At 40.2% G+C, this 21,764-nt stretch overlaps 1 protein-coding gene across 1 annotated transcript in view; it reads right to left on the reverse strand.

The window, feature by feature from the left end:
• The window catches only part of nphp4 (nephronophthisis 4), a 170,258-nt gene that overhangs the window by 43,293 nt on the left and 105,201 nt on the right, over positions 1 to 21,764 (reverse strand). The window contains exons 13-16 of the mRNA XM_080295371.1: positions 20,756 to 20,913; positions 17,686 to 17,874; positions 13,402 to 13,589; positions 366 to 526 (exon numbers count right to left, since the gene is read on the reverse strand). Coding sequence (XP_080151497.1) covers positions 366 to 526; positions 13,402 to 13,589; positions 17,686 to 17,874; positions 20,756 to 20,913 — 696 coding nt within the window. The remainder of the gene's footprint in view (positions 1 to 365; positions 527 to 13,401; positions 13,590 to 17,685; positions 17,875 to 20,755; positions 20,914 to 21,764) is intronic.

The following is a 21,764-nucleotide window of genomic DNA, read 5'->3' on the forward strand; positions in this document are numbered from 1 at the left end:
AACGTATTGCATTAAGTGCAAACCAATTATTTATGATCTCTTAATGAGTCATGGTGACTTTTAGAAAGTGTAACATAAGTATTAACAAAGACTTTAGAGGCTTATTTGTACATATAACAATTATGATACTCATTTATCATAATTGTTGTGGGAATAATCAGTGACAATACCAATGCAGAAGCCTTTGTTTCCTGTTCTCAGTTGACAGGGGGGCATACGGTGTGGTCTGAACTTGCTGTCTTTCTTGTATTTCTCATTAACTCCAGAAGTTTTTGGAAAATATCAGGTGAGCTGAAGTCCAGTGTTGTGGTTCTAAACCATAATAGTCACATTATGATCACAGGTTTGACCTCACAGGCTTTTACCTTGAGTTCGATTGCAGTAGAACCTATCAGGAGCAAGGAGTCACTGTCCCAGATGTCAATATGCATGGCGTGGAGGGCCAGGTAGCGAAGAAACCAGCGCTTCTCCCCTGGCTTCAGGAAACTATCATCTACTCTGAACTGCAGCTGCAGACCTGGAGAGCCTGAAGAAGGAGAGAGAGGACTTCAAATAAAAGAAAGCATTAATGTTAACCTAATATGGATGTGAACGTCTGAATTACAGAAAAGACAAAATGACAACAAATATCACTGCCCAAATATAACTGGACACCAGTTTATTTTTAACACAGTCAAGAAACAACAGCCTGACATTACTGAATGTATCCCATGGAGTAAACAAACTACTGCAACAATCAAACATGTTCAGGTGATGTACTGGATTAAATACACTACTGTGCAAAAGTCTTCAGTCAACTGATTTGTTTGTTAAGTCACTAAAGAGTGGCTAACAATCATTTGTGCATAAATAATGCACCTAACTCAAGGGATGAACCAATATTGTGTCTAAGACTGATCACTCATCATCTACTGCTCTTCTGGAGTGATGAATCCCAATCTGAAACTTCTGGTTAAAATCGTTTTCAGTATGTACACAGTAGGTCAAGAGAAAGCTACAACAATGAGTGTCTACAGCCATCTGTAAAACATGGTGGAGGCTCTGTCATAGCTTGGGGCTGCATTGTAGCCAGTGGTATTTGGAGATCTTATCAAAATTAATGGATTTATGAACACAGAAAAAATACCACCAGATTTTGATCTTCCATGCAATACCATCAGGAAAGCATCTGAATGGCAACAGCTTCATTTTTAAGCATAACAATTATCCGAACACACTGCCAGTGCACTAAAAGCATACCTGTATAGAAAATCACAGAGTGTAACACTATCAGCCATGGATTGGGCTCCACAGAGCCCAGATGTCAACATTTCTGAAGCAGTGTGGGATCATCTTGACAGAGAACAGAACAAAAGGCAGCCAAGATCCAAAGAAGAGCTTTGAATGTCTTTCAAGAAGCCTGGAGAACTATTCCTGAAGATACTTGAAGACATTGCAAAAAAGCTGTCTAAGACGGTTCAGACTGTGCTAAAGAATAAAGGTGGTCATATCAAATTATGATTTTCAAGTTTGTATTATACTCTTTTTTTGCTCTTATTTACTGTATTTTCATGTCTGTTGGCACACGTTTCAATACATGGCTGCACCTATTACCCATTTTCCTTTGGAAAGATGAAGAAAGAATGGTAGCTTAAGTCTTGCTATTCTGTGTCTCTTCTTATAGTGCTGTAATTACGGTTGTGTAACTGCCATCGGTAAAGGTATGAAGCATAGCACTAACCTGTGTTATTACTTTGCCACATTTTACTGTGAGATACAGAGAAAACAGAGACTGACTGATTAAAACATTGTCAAATAGCTCAGCTAATGATCACAAATCCCACTTGATTCAGGACTGGTTAAATTTAACTTCTGAAGAAACAATCAACCACTCAGAGCTGTATTGAGGCAGGAGACATCATCCCACCCTAGATGAGATTGTGGCAGCTATATAATAATAATAATAAGCATGATTTTCAATTTTTCAGAAAACCTTTTGTAGGTAACTGCTCTAGCTTACTGTTTCTGCACCTACTGTATCAAAAGAAAATCATGTCAGTAGGAATGATTCACCCCTCACTGACTGAAATAGTTTGCAGCAACATCAACAGTAGGATGTCCAGACAGCTGTTAAAAACTCATAAAATCCGATTCTTTGGGGGCTTGACCCATACTTGGGTGTCAAGGTCTAGATATCTTTGTCGATTACATGAACTTGCATGAACTTGGCGAAAAGCTTTTCTCTAAGCTTTTCACCAAGTTGACGGATCTAGGACTCAGCTCATCACTGTGTCAGTGGATCCTCAACTTCCTCACAGACAGACCCCAATCAGTGAGGGTGGGAAAACAAGTCTCCCCCTCCATCTCACTCAGCACTGGAGTGCCTCAGGGCTGTGTTTTAAGCCCCCTGCTGTACTCACTGTACACTTAGGACTGTGTAGCCACATCAGACACCACCTCCATTGTCAAGTTTGCTGACGACACTGCTGTTGTGGGCCTGATCTCCGACAACATCGAGACGGCCTACCTGGAGGAGATTAGGAACCTGGAGACCTGGTGCCAGGAGAATAACCTGCTCCTAAACATCAGCAAGACTAAGGAGCTGATTGTGGACTTCACTACAAAGCAGGCGAGGAATTACAAACCCCTCATCATCAGTGGCACACCAGTGGAGAGAGTGGACAGTTTCCGATACCTGGGTGTCCACATCACTCAGGACCTGTCATGGTCCTGCCACATCAACTCCCTGGTTAAGAAAGCCCGTCAGCGTCTCTTCTTCCTCAGAAGACTTAGAGACTTCCTTCTGCCACTGAAGGTGCTCAAGAACTTCTACTCCTGCACCATCGAGAGCGTCCTGACGGCAAACATCTGCACCTGGTTTGGGAACAGCACCAAGCAGGACAGACGAGATCTGCAAAGAGTGGTGCGCTCAGCCGAACGCATCATTCAATCAGAGCTCCCTGACCTGCTGTCCATCTACACCAAGCGGTGCAAGTCCAAAGCTAGGAAGATTATGATGGACCTCTCCCATCCCAACAATGGACTCTTCTCACTGTTGCGGTCTGGGAAGCGCTTCTGCTCCCTTAAGGCCAAAACAGAGAGAATGAGGAGGAGCTTCTTCCCCCAGGCTATTCGGGCCCTGAACCAGGTGTAGGGCTGGACTCTCCCAAACACGTCACTATAAGACTGGACTCTCACACACGTCACCACACGCACCACCACACATTTCCTATAATCCTATAATTCCTATAATTTATAATCTTTATAATCTCTTCTGCTATTTGCACATTCTTTACTGTAAATTCCTAAGTTAAATTGTAAATTTTGTAGTAACCTGTAAATAGTAAATATTGTAAAACTTTTTTTTCTGTCATTTAATGGTCGGGCATTGTACAGCAACAAGCATTTCACCCCCATGTCATACTGTGTATGGTTGTGTGTGTGTGACAAATAAAATTTGAATTTGAATTTGAAATCTGACTTTTGTCAAGTCAGTCTGAGGAAAAAGTCACCAATCTGATTATGTTAGCCGTTCCTTCTAGCCAGATGGCTTTAAATATAGAGAAGAGTCATAATATCTGGAATCAGCTGCCAACCTTGTGGGCATTTCTAAACTGGTGCACTAGCCATCTACTGGGAGTCATTAGGTCTGATGACTGCACAGAATCAGAGTGAAATGCCCAGGGAGTATAAAGCTATTTCACAAAATCAGAAGCTCTCCAGGGTTCCCATAATTCAAGACGATAATGGTGCCTAACTGCCAAAAAAACCTCAAGAGTAATTTTATGAACAGTGGGATAAAGTCATGGCTTAATCAGCACATTCACAATCGTCACTTTCCAACCTTTAAAAGGACTAATCACTCAAACAAAAGGTTTTCCACTTTAGACAAAATACTGAACACACAGTAAGATAACAGACGCTGTTTTGAGAACTACAGCAAGCCCTTAAACATCACTAAATGTTGCATATTAAACAGCAGTTTAGACTACATGCAGGGACGCACGCATAAGAAATTATTTTTGATTAAATCGGTTTATGGTAAAAGCCAAGAACCAGTCTGAGAACGTAAACTGAATACTTTGTGTGATACACCCTGCTGAAAAGTGAATCTTCCTCTACGTCCAAATCATCCCTACACCGGTGTGTTAAAATGTGTGAGTATGGGGTCTGCGTGCCAACCTTATTCCCAGAATTCTCTTCCATGGAATCCATGGAAGTCTGTATCAAAGCCCCACGCTGTCTTTATTCCCATAAGTTGAATGTGCAGAGAATCAGTCGACTGGATAGAAGTGGAGTAATGAGGACCTTTGGTGACAGCCCCGCTGTGTCTAAGAGACCAGCATGCCCCTCTGAATCTTTCCACACATGAAATGAAGGGAAAACTTTTTTTCTTTGCACATTTTCTTTCTTTTTTCCTTATTTCTCTCTCTCTCACACACACACACACACACACACACACACACACACACACACACACACACACACACACACACACACACACACACACACACACACACACACACTTCTTTAGTGTCAGTATTCCCATGAAGCATGCATGCAGAAATAGCCTTTTCTGAGGCTAACAGACAGGGTTCTTAAAGGTCCAAAAAGACTGGTTTATTTAAGACAAATACCTGTAATTACATGTTGGCCTCCAAGATAGCTGGATCTAAGCTCAAAGAGGCAATTAAATCCAGTTCTTTTTGAATCAGCTACTTGGGTGATTTAGATTTTTACAATCTGATGACCTCCAAAATAAAAAAAACAGTGACCCACTTTATCTTTTAATATTTTTTTCCTTTCACAAGCTTTCATTCACATCAAGGGATCTAATTTACAAGAAATTCTCCTGGGTGTTGGAAACAAAGATATCATCTTATTAACATATGAAACTTTGTCCCTACGTAACAAAACAAAAAAACTAGCCTAAAACCCAATGTTAATTCAGCACCACTTCCTGCCATAAAGGACATCTACAGGAAGCGGTGTCTGAAAAGGGCTGGGAAAATCATCAAAGACCCCAGTCACCCATCACATGGACTCTTCACCCTCCTGCCCTCTGGGAGGCGCTACAGGAGCCTCCAGACTAAGACCACCAGGTACCGGAACAGCTTCTTCCCCACAGCTGTCAGACTCCTGAACTCTGCCTCACATTAGACACATGGACTGGAGATACAACCACCTACACACACACACAATGGACAACTGTACCCTCATAAACACAATAATAACATGGACTGAACCACCACTCACAACCACTAGCACTTTATATAGCCTCTGTAGAAATTATTCACATATCTCACTTATCTTAACTGCACTACTGTATAATTCTGTGTAAATAATCATTCTGTACAATACGATAATTTTTAATTCTACAACTGTTTATAACTTGCATAGTTCACATTTCTGTATAGCTGTATATCTCATATTTCTGTATAGTTGTTTTATTTCATATTCTGTATAGTTTTTCATATTTATATCCTGTTCATAGCCTGTACATAGCTTGTACTCACTACAGCCTGTATATACTTATAGTTATAGCATATTCATAACATACCGTGTACATTATAACATACCATAATAGACCCATTTCTGTAATATACTTACATATCTATATTATTGCTAATATATATTTGTAATATATCTATATCATGGCTAAAGCACTTCTGGATGGATGCAACCAAGGCATTTCGTTGCCTTGTACCTGTAACATGTGCAATGACAATAAAGTTGAATTGGGGCAGCCAATAAAAGAAACTGGGCTTAATGGGAGCTAACAGTCAGTGAATGAACTGAGGCTGCACCAAGGAACAGTGTAATGTAAGTGAGGATTATACAGAAGAAAGTGTCCTGATGCATGCTCAATCTTTCAGGTAAGGAAATTCTGTTCATCTGGATGTCAGTGGGTTCAGTACATTTGCATAATTACTGAAACTAGCACCACTGTCAAACAATGGGCTATGAGGTCAGCTTCTTGATGATTAATATGCAAGTTGTCATGACCATTGGTCAACAAAGTGGGGAACCCATGACACACCTATGTTTCTGCCTGTAGTACTGACCCTTGTATGTGAAACAGTTCCAAGAGCAAACACAGTTGGTCAGTGCTGAGAGTTTCAGTTCAGTTTCAGTTTCAGTTTTACTTCTATAGCACATACGGAGGCCATCCTGATGTGCGTTCTCAGAAATGTAACAAGAAATCATTCTCCCGCCTGGGTCGGTCTGCTTTTACGCACAGCACTGTGCTGTAGTCAAGCAATGCCACTTCCTCACATACACAGTGACAATGGAAGATCTGTGCTGAGAGTCAAGGAAGGTGTGAATGTCTTTTATATTTGCAGGTCAGTCAATGTGTGGGATATTTTGTATAGGTACGGCAGGCATTTCTGAAAGTTGTAACACAGAGGTTTGGCCTGACTTGGATCTGAGCAACTCTGAGTGAGCAAATGCAAATGTGCCAGGCCTCAAGGATAATGGGTGGTTTGCACAACAAAAGCTGGAGGAGAAACGAGCTGACGACCTGTGAAAATCTCAGCAGGGGTGCTTAACACCTCGGGACTTGCACCAGAAAATAAAAACCCAGTAATTCTAGGGGGTGTTGGGTTTAGGGAAGTTAAGCAAATTTGCGCAGGTTTAGTAAATCTAGTGTTAAAAGACCCAGGTACATCAAAGTGCTTCACAGATGAGCCGCATTTGCGGGTTTACAACAATAAAGTAGCAAAGAAAATACACCCCCTGTAAATAGGTTGAGGAAGATTACAGTGAATGTCTTACAGACTTCTGCTCAGATCTCTAAAAAGAGATTTCAAAATTAAAAAGAAAAACGAGTACCAAGTAGGACACGGGTGTCAAATTCACTTTCGCTAACGTAAGGGTCACACCAAGGGTCAGACATATAGCTTATTAACAGGATTTCATTTGATTGGGAAATTATGCATCTTGTAGCCTATTTGTGTATAGTTTGGTTTGTATAAAGCAGGAGTGTATAACATAAGGCGCAGGTGCCAGAACTGGCCCAGTGAAGACTCTGATCTGGCCCATGGAAAGGAAAATGTGGAGGACTTAAATTTGGTACTTTTAACTATATTTTTTATTACATTTTACAGCCTACTCCTTCCTACTCGACCCTCTCCAAAAAAACACACCACAGTATTTAAATTATAGAATTCTGTTATTTCACACATTTACTTCTTAAAATTAAGCCCAAAGAGTCATGCTGACAGATTTCCTTCATTTAATTTAGCAACATTTCTCAAACATACTGTTAAAATTGTGTTATTTTGTCTTATATAAAGATCGTGTCATTGATTAAATGTGTAGTTAAAATGTGTTACATTGACAGAAAGTTGAGTGTTACTGGTCCAGCCCACATAAGATGAAAGTGGTCCCACAATGTAAAATGAGTTTGATGTGCCTGGCATAGAGGATTAAGCCAGAAAACAAAAGTTTCTTAACCATGACAGCATTTTATCAAGAAAAAATATTGCATTCTGATTACAATTCAAACAAATTATAACAAATTGACTTAGAAGCCTGTATTTACAGTTGATGTAAAAGCTTAGAACAATGGCGAATATTTTATTTTAATAAGTCTCATATAGGCTGTTTTGCAGGCCTGAACATCAGAGCTCAGTAACTGTCTCATTAAAAACATAAGGCAAGGAAAACAGCTTTTACCGTACAGCCGAGCTTCTGCCATGAAGCTGGCTGCTGATACAAAACCGATACCGTTGCATCTCCATCACTTTGAGTTTGGCCTTGAAGGAACACACAGTTGCACAGCTTTTTTTTTTGTTCAGGGACTTTCCAAAGCCTTTGTTCCTTGTCCATGACTCCATACCTTTACTGGTATGTGGATTCAGACAACAAATTAAGTTCTTTGAAAACAGAAATTGCCTCTTTACACTCGGTGAAGGCATAGTTTATTCAGTCTCCTACCACAGCTGAAATGGTCTGCCTTAAGAACTAACTTTCCTGTTTGTTGCATCCAGTTTTAGCACGTGTGTGAGGTGCACACTGCTTTGCAGATGACTTCTACAACCGAGTAGGTCAAATTGAAATTTATTTAAGAACCTAAAGCGATATGCAGGCTGGATTAACATTTGTGAAGGGCCAACTTTTTCCTGTGGGCCATGACTTGGACACACTGTAGATTATAGAAAAATCTCCAATTCACGTAACTTACATGACAGTTACAACTTTAGATTTTTACTAAGAGGGCATCACAGGCTTGTCTGTATACAAAAGAAACAGGCGAAGAGAGAGGGAAGAGAAAGACCACGGCACTCGTGATATAGTCTTTTCAGAACTCTTTCTCCTTTAACCTACACCACCTCCTCCTTCACCAATCCCTCCTCACTCCATCTCCCCAACCACCCGCCAACTCTTTCCACTTGGACCATTAATTCTCTCAGCATGCTCTAGGGTTGTGTGCTGTGGACGTGTGGCAATGAGAGCACAGAAGGAGAGCGAGAGAAGGAGACAGAATGTGCTGTGTGTTTGTGCTCACAAGTGGGGAGGAACTGACAGATCTGGCCCAAGGGTTGCACGGGGTCGCGTGTATGTGCGGCTCGACCTGCAGACAAGGGGCAGCACCCAACATACCTCCCCCTAACCTGGACGGGCGGGCACTTGGTATGTTTACAGCAGGTTGGGCAGCCTGAACACCCAGGGAGGGATCAACAATTCACAAAAACACTGTGAGGGCTGCAGGCAAAGAAAACAAAGAGAAAGCACAGAGTGTACTGATAGATGTGGAAAGGACTGATGAGAACCGTAGATCAACAATTACCAATATGTCTGCCTTTTTGTTAGAAAGAAAGAAAGAAAGAAAGAAAGAAAGAAAGAAAGAAAGAAAGAAAGAAAGAAAGAAAGAAAGAAAGAAAGAACGAACGAACGAACGAACGAATGAATGAAAGAAAAGATCACACCGGCCACTAAGGGCTTCTTATTGCAATGTCTGGATTATTATGTACTTGATTAATAATCCACACCATTTTTAGATCAATACATTTGTATGGAAAGCAGCCCACACGCTGAGATAACAGTCATTTTCAGCAAATGTCTAACTATATATTAATGCAAATGTGACACAGTGGACAAGGAACTCTGACTCTTGTCTGTTGGGAGTCAGTGTGGGTGTAAAGTGATGATGTTTCACAGCCCCAAGTCGGCAGAGAACAGAAACATGCAACAGAATAATGGACTTTTCTAAAGGTTTCTCTCTAGAACGAACTAAACCCCTCCATCACTTTTGATATGCACATTCAAACCGTGTAACGCTGTATCTGATGAGAAAACGATGTGTTGTTTAGAAGGGCTTCAACACATAAACACAATACATAAACATGTATTTATGTATTGTGTTTATTCTATTGGTGCTGTGTTGGTGTTTTTTTTTTTTTTTTTTGGTTTAATCTTAATGAGCAATACATGTGCAAAAGAGAAGGAAAAAAAGGAGAAAAAACCTCAGACACGTCAATCAAACGCACTCCCGAGAAGAGTTCTAATCAGGAAGCAAATAAAAACAGCAGTGTGGGTGGACTCTGGCTGTGTGGGGATCTGGGATTATCCCTGGTAGATATTTGCTAAGAAAAAAATAAAAAATAACACACTTCACATATTGATTTGTTGCTGCTACTATCTGTTCAGATTCTCCACCGCTGTGTCCCACTGCTGACTTTAATATTGTCTCTTTTTGAAGCCTCAAATTACTAATTAACACAAAGACAGATGATTGCAATTTCATTTGCTCTTTGTACTTTAATTTGTAACAGCTACACGTTAACCATTTCAATTACTTGCAAATTGAAAAAAAAGGGAAAAAAAACAATAAATAAGAGAAATCAGCCGTTGAGGCAGAACACTGTAGTTTCTGCTTCAGTTATCTTCCATAAGGTAAACATCAAGACACCCAACTGTGCCTCATTTCCCTCTCAGTCTTTGAGTGTTCAGTTGCACCACAATCACTTGGTCTGTATATCATAAAATGCCTGGAAGACACATAGATTTCTCTGTGCACTGACTCTCTACACAAAGAAATCTGGGTGTGTGGTTTTGAATTTTGCTCCCAGGCTTCGTATTCATCATTTCCCATGTAGAAAGCTGATCACATGGCAGAAAGATAAGCCCAATACCAAAATGGATTCTAAAACACAATCACATGAGGTATGTATCATATTGTTACAGCCACACTGGTTTAAGTGGTTTACAGCAGCAGTCCCCAACCCCCGGGCCTCGGACTGGTACCGGTCCGTGAGTCGTTTGGTACCGGGCCGCGAGAGTTGAGGCTCAGGTGTGAAATGTATGGTTTTCAGGGTTTTTAGCGGTTTTCAGCGTTATTTTGTTATCGTTTTTATCTTTAACTCGGTCTTCCTGGGTCTTTTCACGTGTGAATGAATAAATCTTCTTTTTTTCGGTACTGGTACTAGTTTTATTTTGTTGTACTTTTCCGCAACACCTTAAAGGCCGGTCCGTGAAAATATTGTCGGGCATAAACCGGTCCGTGGCGCAAAAAAGGTTGGGGACCGCTGGTTTACAGCATGTGAAGATTTACACTCAACCTGATCAGGTGTCCTCTTCAAGCTAATTTTACAGCAGGATTGGAAGAAACTTTGCGAGACCTAATGATTTCATTAAGCGACTGCTTAAGCAGGGTTTAGGAATTCATTCGGCTCTTGGGAAACTTCCACCCAGTAGGACACAGAATCACAAAGCTGAATAACCATAGCAGCTTTGAAGCTCAAAGTCAGTTTCCATATTCTCTCTAAAACTCCCATCTCTGACTCTTACCGTTTCTTGCACACACACACGCACATAGGAAGCTCAAACCAGAGAGCAGATACCAAATCACTGATCTCGTACAATACTTGGATCGTTCACATCTTTATAAATCACTTAAAGAGTGCTTTCAAGATTTTACATTTGGACTAATTTGTGCAGTATAGCTAGAAATTAAAAACATTATTGAAAAACAGTGATTAAACTGTCTTCTTTAATCTGTAGTAGTAAAATATATATAGCACTCCCTCTGTCACTGAACTGCAATAGCAATAGTAATTTCTATCCAATGATGCAATGCAGTAAACTAAGCAAATGCAACTTTAAATGTAAATAATAACGTTTTACAACTTGTAACAGGTCAAAGAAAAGTCCATACCATAAAACACATGACGCAGACACTCCCCCAGAGAAACTATCCATCCGTTCTCTGCCAGGCTCTCCCTTTGCCATAGTGAAAGAGAAACTGACAACCATCAGGATAAAAGCAAGAAAACATTCTGTGTGTGTCTGTATGTATGCAATGACTTTTTCTGATCACAATCGAATCCTGCCAACATGTTGATATTCAGGTATGGACACGTTAAAGAGATACATTTTGACAGCAGGGCAAAAAACCCATCAACTTTTCAAAGTAAGTGTCAGAGAGCGTTAAAGTACAATGTGTGAACTGTAGCGCTTTGCAATCATGCTGAATAGAGTGCAGAGGACATCATAAAACAAACAAACAAAACATGACCGTGAATTTTATATTTGACACGGCCACACTGAACAGCCACCTAAGCAGTGAACGACTGAAGCAAGAAATAGATATTTCCTCAGGAAATGAAGGTTCAAAGAATGAGAATAAAATAGGAACTTTTTTTCAATTGACTCAATCATGCTTTACAGAAGAGTTTCAATAATAATAGAGCTACTGAAATACACTGAATTAAGTTGAAACAATCTTATGCAACAAGATGTCACTGACCCACTGTATCAATGCTTTTGAAGGAGAAAGTGTAGTTACGCTGCTGAAGGTCTGCAACTATTCATTACTGCAGTAAACTGAGATTCCTTACAAAAGCTCAAGCTTTAAATGTTACAGTATCACCTAGACTGGAGAAAATTACTACAGAATTATTACTGTGGCAGTACAAAACAAGCCGGAAATATAAGACTGACACAGTAAAACAAATTTATGGAGATTGTGTCTCCCAGCAGATAGAAAGCAACATTCCACTCTCATTTTAACTTTACCACCAACTATCCTGTGAAGCTCCTGTGAAAACTATGTCTTACACCTTAGTCATTAGATTCATTTTTAGGAATAAAACAGTACTAACTATATCCTTTGGCAGTAAAATGAGCAGCATATCAAATGTTTCTTAAAAAAAAAAGATTGCTTTAAATCAGTTGGATCATAAGATGCACGGGATGAAATCAAGTGGAATGAATCCACAAAGAGGAAAGAAAAATACCCTCTCGTTAGGTTCACTTGATGGCAGCAGTAACAAAGCAGACTAAGTAAGGCTATAGAAACAAAACTCCAGGGTTTAGTAAATCAAGTTTTCCTTTCAGATTCACCTCCCTCGCACTCTCTGTTTAGCTTATATTACTTTTGATACACAAATTCTCTTGTAGTGACATTAAATATGTTCAAAATTCCATTAATATTGAACAGAATCACCAATTTAACCCAATACAAAAAAAATATCCGGTTCATTTGGGTCATTGTGTGCTCAGCTTGCGTTAGTCTTTTAGCTAATGATACCCTAAGTTATAATCTGCTATTTGAGCTAGCCAACTGAAATTACATCATCACAGAAAGGGAAAACTTTTAATTGTACATAAACAGTTTTTGTGGTTCTGCAAGTAAAGCATGCAGGCACATGAGGCAGATTTTGACATTTGTGGAAACAAGCTGTGAATGGACTAACCGCCGGTGGTGATAAGCTAAGCGTTTTATTCTTCAAATAAGAAAGGAAAGCTTTAGTAGTTCAACAGCTGTCTGGAAATAGGTGAAAAGGCTCCCAGCAATACAATATCTGGAAGGATTTGTCTTGATGTAGCACGGCTTTGTGGAAGTGCATTCCGGATGCTATAGGCTGAGAGAGATGCAGAGACAGTCGGAGAAATATTGACAGAGTTAGACTGAAGTGTGTGTCTGGGGAATAGAGAATACGGGTGGGCGTAGGAATGGGGTGGGGGGGTGTTGTTTGTGCGCTCAATATCACGCTCTGTCAGAAGCTGTAATATCTCTTCCATTTCATTAGTTGCTACATGAATAGACCTGACATCAATCAGCGCCCGCTTGGCTGATTGAAAGAGAAGTGCCTCAGCATCAGAGAACATCATGGAGCATCATGGAATGAGCTTGCAGTTTGTAGGAAGTGATTGTACAATGTTAACCTGGAGAGCAGTACAATGAATCTCAGCCTGGCATAAACTCTGAATCTGGAACAGATATACGCCTCGTACACTTTTTATAATCAACGGCAGAGTCTCACACACAAGTGTGGCGATTTTCTAAAGCATGCAATATGCAGTTATCTTCTGATAAATCTATCGCTTAGGGGACACAAAGGCAACACATAACCATTATATAATATTTAAAAAAAAATGGAATGAACAATATTTTTTTAAGCTGCGAATTCTTACCAGTGTTAACTGTGCCATCTTTGTTAATGGAGGCGAGGACACAGGGAAGTGGATTGCTAGCTTTGTGCTGAACCTTGTCACCAGTCAGCAACTTGAGCCGCTGTGATGTGACTGGTGGAAAGCGATAGAACTGGAAGGTGAAGTAGATGTTTTCAGGCCAATCGGGACCAACACCCGGTGCTGCTATTCTGTGAAAAGACAACAGGAGATGATTGTTATTATGTAAAAATAATGATTACAATGATAATGACCGTATAAGAATACAGTGTAAATAAATTAGCATACAAAGAAATCGAAATCTGTTATATTTAGAAAATAATTTTTTTCCCCAGAATCTTTTCAAATGTTTAAAAAATGAATATTCTGCACATCTTATAGGAGTCGTTTAACTTTGTAGCTGCTTAAAAGTGAAAACTTCAAAACCAAAAAGAGGATAAGAGCTTAACTTTAAAGTTGCTAAGAAAACTGGACTGCTGACTAAGTGGGTACAAATTCACAATTCATTTTTAAAAAATGAAACGCAGCAAGAGAACGTGTTATGAGATCTGTGGACGAGAGAAAAGTGTATAAATATATATAAATATCTAGGTTATCTATTGCCACAAATAGAATACTTTTCTTGTGTTTGTTTACTGGGACTCCTGTTTAGAAAAAGTAATCTTTGGGGCTATGAGAACCTCCTCCTTGTGTGCTGTGTACTGCTTTTCACACAAACGCCACCCTCTGAGTGTGATTTCATGCACACATACGCATTTCTAATCCCACACTTGAAACTGCAGTTAGCCCACATAAAGTCCCTGTGAGCCTGCAAGCACCCGATTTCAGCGCCAAGCACATTTAAAACAGAGCAAGTTTCAGGATGAGCTTCTTGCTTCCATATGATGAATAAATTATCAACCAGTCAATGAGTATTGAGGAAAAAGAAAAAGCATTTTAAAAACAAGCAGGGAGTGCTGTGAGGGCCCCCTCATGACCACAGACTGCCGAAGCCGTAGATTTCAAAGTGGAAACTAATAAGAGCGGCGTATGACCTCCCAGTCAATCACAAGCTCTGGTGTTCCACTGTTAAAGACGATGCCATGCTCCATCTTCAAAGAGGAGCCAGCATTAATATTCATTCAGTAAACAGACAAGATTGATAATTATGGCGCCCGGGTGAGAGGTGGAAATTACACTGCCTATTCACAGGCTCCCTGCCTGTCTAAATGGTACTGCTGCCGCTGGCGGAAGCCCAGTCTGCCATACCTGTTTGTCATAATTTTGAGGTAACTCAGCCTTACCTCACTCTACAACGACCAACAGAGATTCAAAATTTATGTTCCAGTTTGAGGCTTTAGTTTCCACTTCAGGCTGCCCTAAGATGGTGATGAAAAAGATCCAGAGGGACTGAACAGGCTTTCATAGCATCACAACATAAACACTTAAGTAAATTTATACACTCAGACATTTATATGTTTTCTTGTACTATCCAACTGATAATGTGATAGTGTTTCAGCTTGCACCCATGGTGTATAATTTGCAATAAAACAAGGGCTGACTATAACCTTCCTTCCCAATTGCTACCACAAAGAGTGATTTATCTGTCGGCTTTTACATTTAGGTCCACGAGTATTTGTAGTTTTGTCTCTGTACATGACCACAGAGGACTTTAGATAAAACAATCAAGACGTGATTTAAGTGCGGAGCTTCAGCTTTATTACCTTCATTTTTATACAGCTTCCCACTTTCAGAGGCCCAAAAGTATGTGAATAAACTAAAATCGTTTTAAATGCAAGGACTGATTTTAATACTTTGATGAAAATAATTTGCAGTCAATGACTCTCTGATGTCTAGAACCCGTGGACATCACCAGATGCCGTGTTTTCTCTTTTGAGATTCTCTGTGATGCATTTACTGCAGTCACCTTCAGTTGCTACTGGTTTGTCAGTCTCTGTGTCTCTTTTGGATTCTCTGTTGGGTTGAGACCAGGTGACTATCTTGGCCACTGAAGAATGTCCAACTTTTGTCCCTTCAGAAACTCTTGAGTTGCTTTTACAGTATGATTTGGTCATTATCTGTACACGGTGTGTAGAGCTGCCCTATCAGTTTTACACCGTTTGACAGAATGTGAGCAGAGAGTATAGTCCTGTACACTTCACAATTCAACCTGGTACTTCTATCAGCATTCACATCATCAAACACTAGTGAACCAGTTCCACTGACAGCAATACATGGCCTTGTCAGAACATTGCCTCCACCATGTTTGACAGATGATGAGGTAGGCTTCAGATCATGAGTTGTTCCTTTCCTTCTCTATACGTTTCTCTTCCCATCATTCTGGTACAGCTCATTTGGCCTTCTTGGTCTTGTGTGTAACCAGTGGTTTGCATGTTGTTGTTAACACTCTGTATTTCCATTCGTGATGGTGTCTCTTGAGCTTGACAGTGATACACCTGCCTCCTCAAGAGTGTTGCTGGCTTGGGTAGATATTGTGAAAGGTTTTTCATAACAACTTCTGTCATCTTTCACTTTGACCATTTTCCATGGTCTTCTAGTCTTTTCACTGTTGCTGAGTTGGCCAATGCATTCCTCCCTTTACAAATGTACCAGACTTTTAATTTGGCCACTCCTGACATTACTGCTGTCTCTCTGATGCATTTTTGGTTTTTCAGCCTAATGATGCCTCCTAGACTTGTTTCAGTATCTCTTTGAACCTTTGAAAAGTGAAGTGCTACCAAATACAAGTTCAACTCTGGAAATCAGCACCTGATTTATTTGATAAAAACTCACAATGACATCTGTCATGGTTTTAGGTATATCAGGTACTGTGATGAAGGTTTAAGTATTAACCTCCTGCCTAAACAATTTTTTTTCCTCTAAATAAACTTGTATGTATTTTTTCATCGTTTCTTAATTTACTCTGGAATATATTTCCCTTTATTTTTACTGTAGCAGCAATTTTCATAGAAAAGTTACTCTATAGAGACTTATTTTTTACAAAGCACACACTGTCATTACCTTAAAAAAATCTGTAGACTTCGCCTCAGAGACATGTTTTTCTGAAATTTTAAATACTAATAAAGTTACTGATAAAATGAAATGAAGAAGAGGCGAAAAGTAGAAGATTGCAGCCCTATTAAATTTTTCAATACCTCTTTGGTAACAAGATTTCAAGTACTTGTCGCTCTTTACCCTTTTTCCTGCCACTTCTTTCCTCCTCTTTGCCATCACAAAGAATCGTGTTACTTAATGATTTATCAAGGACACTTTAGACCCACACGCAGGCAGATTTCACATCGGATTTTCCAATATTGATCCAAAAAGGATCAAAAGGTGCCAGATTTTAAATAAAATCCTTCTTAATGTTTTTAAAAATGGTTGAGAGTTTCCAGGGACTATGTTACATGACTCCGCTGATTAGTGAACAATGTAAAATATAGTGTCGCACCATTGGTAGGATTTTGCTATCATTTGTTAAAACTGAGCAGACATGCAGCTGTGACAGGCAAAGACGGTGCACTTTCAGACAGTGTAATTAATTATAATCAAAAGCAGAGTCTTTTAATCTAGTCACACACAAAGCACTGATTATGCATCTCAAAACAGCAAGAGGTTAGAGAGTGTAAAGGTTGATGCATGGGTGGTCATGGCACCATGATGGTGAGTCCATGATGAACAAGACAAATGTAAGCAATGCCAACAGCACTGATGACAAGATAGAGAGACACAAAAATCGGTGTGTTTTGTACCTATCGTTCGGCAGTCGTCATTCCCCACCCCCCTCCCAACCCCGCTCCACTGTCAGCCCCTGTCAGAGTTGATGCCAGCTCCAGGGTTTTCGTGATGGGACACTGACAGGGGTACAATTCAGCCTGTGCTGACAGGAAATGTGCTTTTCTGCAACCATGAGTGTATGTGTGCATACTGTGTAGGGGTATGTGCTCGACATGTACGTAGAGGGTGGCAGGACCTTATGCCTGGTTTAAACGCATTGAAATCTTGAAAAATAGATAACCCCTTGAGGCGGGGAGGAGCCGCCCTTGGCCGTCAATCAGTCTCCAAATCTCTACACAGATAGTGGCTCAGTGTACAGAAAGATATTGGCAAGGTTGTCGAATCAATGGCTGCTCTGTTTCATTTAGAATACAACAAATCTGCCATTTCTGGAAGCAAAAAAGTAACTAATTTGCAATCTGTCATGGTGTTAAAGCCAAATCTTTAACAGCAACAAAGACAACAGCAATTAAGCTATGCTATACAGTAGTAACACCTCAACCACATGTGACACAGTACTGCAGGCCTCACCTAGTAAATGCCAGAAACTGGAACACCAGCAAGTTTCCCTGCAGGTCATTCTCTTCTCGATTGGGATCAAAGGGTAGGGGTTCTGTGGGATCCAGGACATCAGCCACCTGTCCACTAGAGTCCACGATGTCAGGGAAACCAGCCGAGAAGAGGTGGGCCAATGAGCTTCTGGAGCTGACTGAGCAGGAACTAGAGTTAAATTAGAGGAAAAATTCAGCACACATCAATCATTCGCCAAGCAGAAAAGACTTCAGCGAATGCGTTCTTGATGCTTTACGAGCAGCAGGAGGTAATGCGTTTAGTCCCCACTGCACTGGCTTCACTTGGGTGATTTGCGGTTGTAAATGAGGCGGAAAAAAAATGTCTGGATCTGTGGAGCGGAATACAATGCTGTTTTTATCATTTTTCGACCTAGCTTTGTTTGCCTTGGATCAGTTCCATCTCGACTCAAGATGTTTATCTTTTGGGCAATAACTTCAATTTAGTGACTTCATCCAATTAAACTGAACCTGAATTTCAATATCCGGCTGGACTTAAGAAAAATGTGGGGAAATGATGATTAGGCAGCATAAGGATGTCAGCAATATCTGTCAAGCAGCGGTACCACAACAATACTAACAGGGGAGCGAGAACGGGTGCCAAAGCACTCCCAAAGGATTTTCTTGCATAATTGGCAGTTATCTCTAATCATAGTGGCCACCTGTTTTCCCACAACTACGGTAACATTTATAACTTATACTCTCAGTGCTGACACCAAACATTCTGGGTCTGATAACACCGTGCACAGATGGCTGACTAAAGTGCCGGCATAGAAAAATGAACAATAATGTTTGGGCTTCTCATAACAGTAATGCTGCCTGTGTCCATGTTGAACCCACAGTGTCACATTTGTGAAAGAACGAAGCCCTGATCAAACTAATTAAGGTAACATCAGTGAAGAAGACAGTCGACTGGGCTTTTCCTCTGCAGCTGTGTCAATTTCATGCTTTCCTTCTCTCCCCCATCGCTCAGAGTTGTATCTTAATTTAGCCCCAGTTAATATTCAAGCCATCATTTTTATTTCAAAAGAGGCTCAATCAGATATGCACGGCAACTTCAATTAAACTTCTTTAGACTTCATTGTTCTTCTCAAAAGAACTGGGTCATTCCACACTGAAAACAGTCAAAAAGATGTTTTGGATCCGAGTGAAAAGGCAGAGATGTTTCAGCCCACTGAACTGAACAGCATCGTGTCTGGATCCAAACTCTGGGATCGGAAAACAGTTTCAGAGCCAGCTGCTTATTTACTGACTCTCTGTACTAGCACAATGCCTTGTTTCGGAGTTAGTGTGCCCATTATTTGCAGAATGCACTCTCTCATTCGGTTTCCTGTCTAAGACCTGGCTATATTTCCACTGACATTATGATCGTAAATTGCCTGCTGAGTTCATTGCATTCTGCTCAACTAAATCATAGTCAAAACCTCTCCCTTACAGCTGGATTTAATAATGAATTTCACACTAACAAACAGTGCTGAAACCATTACCCAAAGTGGGATGTAAAAGCTGACAAAACATTTTTCTTTAAATTGGCTCTGACCTGAATTCTCCTACTTACTGGCAGAAGTGTTATCCTACCCAGTGCAAACATGTTGCCAATTAGTGAGCCAATCAATATCCCTCTGTAGATAGCAAGATAGCAAACTTTTGTGGTAATAAAGGACCGTACTAGAGTTCACGCAGGATACCAGGCTTCATAAAACAGTAGCATGTTGAAAGGATATTTGAAGTGCCTTTCTTTAGTAATGTTTCCTGTCAAACATGAGTCACCCTCCCATGCTGACATGGAGAGGTTAGCCAAATCAGAAGCTGTAGCGAGGTGGAAATCACTGAAAGTACAACTAGAAGAAAGGGAGAAAATTGTGTTTTTCAGTTAGCTGAAAACACGGTTGTTTGACAAATCAGGAATCCACTAAAAACATATTTTTACACACTAATCGTGGCCACCCGATTCCAGTTAGTTTTCAGCTAATGCATTTTTCAGTGCTGCAGTTCAAAGGCATCTATCATTGTTTAATGTTTTACAAATAAAAACTGGCCTTTATTGCAATTTGTGGTGCACAGCTGACGCCAACAACAAAGCCTCCATATCCTCCTTACAGAGGATCACAGATAGCTTTGGGTTGCAGAGTGGTCCCACATGCTGGATTAAAGACCGGTGTAAATGACTAACAATAACATGAGTAATGATGATTCAGATGCACAGTGGAGAGAGCATGAAAAAATATGCCACAATATTACATTTTTAAGAGAATATCCATCATGTTTTAGGAAGGCTATCCTAAAACATGATGGACACTCTTGGAGTAAAATAAAACATTAGCTGATAAAACACACACACAAAAAAGACACTGGTAATATTTTATGGCCATTTGGCATTTCATTTGTTTTAAGCGTGTTTTGATGTGTAAATTCAAATCCTTCTCCTCACACACAAGCTCTTAATGAACAAGTCTTACAGAGCTCACAGTACAGTAGTAGATCATCCAAATAGAGAAACTCTTAGGGTGCTAGCTTACATGTGTTTTCTAAAGTTGTCAAAAGTAAAATGGAAGCTAGAACCCTCAGCAATTAGGATCCTAGCAGTAGAAACCCTCTCTACATTGGTATTTCTCTCTCTCAACCTTCAGTATCATGATCTAAGTTCATACACTGATCTGATGTCAGTATTTCTTATTTCTCTGGGTTCTCTTACTCTCTCCACTGTCCCCCTTCCCCTAAGTGGTCATGATACATGGCTGCCTTTCCAATTGCGGTTTGTTTCACAGGTTTCCTCCAATAAAGGAGTTTTTTTTCTCCTCAGTGTTGCTAAGTTCTTGAGAATTAATCTTGTGTTTTCTCTCAATAACATTATGAGATCTTTACCTTAAAATGGCCTTGGGCAAACTGAACTGAACATTGCAGAGATTTGGGATCTTCAAACTTTTATAAAAGTTATTGTTGATGTCCAATAACTTTTTTTTTTAAAAGAGTCTTTTCTTTCTGGGTCACATCATTGCTCGTGTCTGAGGCAGACAACAGACTGGGCTCACCTGGGCACATTCATCCCCAGAGTAATGACAGGGGCATGGACAGGGGTGAAGGGCAGCTCCTGAAGTTGGTCTCCCTCATCATGAAGTGAAGCTGAATCACCTCCTCTTTGCTGAAGGTCCATCTCCAGGTGGGCGAAGTTGCTGACAGCTGAGCAGGCCTGAAATAAAAATCATTAATAACAAAGCAAGGAATGATTAATGCATAATCCAATAAATGAGATTACCACTGGCTGCAGTACATGAGGATTTTACGTCAACGCTATTGTTTTTACCACGATAACTTACTCAGACGTATTATACAGAATGGCACACAGCCAGTTCCTTAACAACATTACACACACGTGTCAGTGAAGCCATGTGCAGCAACGTGAATTGACTGAACTGTATTACGGTTATGGACAGAAAGGAATCAAAAGAGGACTTGCTTTGCAAAACATTATTGTCACCTTGATGTATGGAAAGCATGTATACTGCATTATGGAGACTTGGATTATATTTACAAGGCAATAGGATGAAAGCTTGTGGTGGATTAGCTAAAACTGATTCAGGAAATTGCCTAATACTCTGAAAAGCAGTTCCAACCGCACACTTACAGTGGAAATGCATATCTTTAAAAAACAGCAGCCATATGTCACGGAGGACGTAAAGAGCTTACTCTGGTTAGGTTTACTGGATGTCTGCATTGATCCTCAAAGCTTATCTATGAGTCACAAGACTATAAATAGCCTTGTCCATCAATATACACCGCAGACACACAACTCTTTCAAAGTGTGTCAGAAACAAAGACAGCTGGACGCTGCGGGCTTTAGCAAATGTTATTTAAACAGGAGTAAATTGTGCATTTCTCAGGGGAACTTTTCAAAAATGTTTTGCTCTAATAGAACAGGACAGGTTATGTGGTCCTGAGTCAAAATGCTCACAGTCACCGTAATAAAGAAACATCATTTCAATTTAGTAGATTATTGATTGTCATAGTTTGGGGCATCACTGAACGACACTGGCTGCTAAT

This window comes from Astatotilapia calliptera, chromosome 20 (assembly GCF_964374335.1).
Source record: "Astatotilapia calliptera chromosome 20, fAstCal68.1, whole genome shotgun sequence".
In the NCBI taxonomy this organism is placed as follows: Eukaryota; Metazoa; Chordata; class Actinopteri; order Cichliformes; family Cichlidae; genus Astatotilapia; species Astatotilapia calliptera.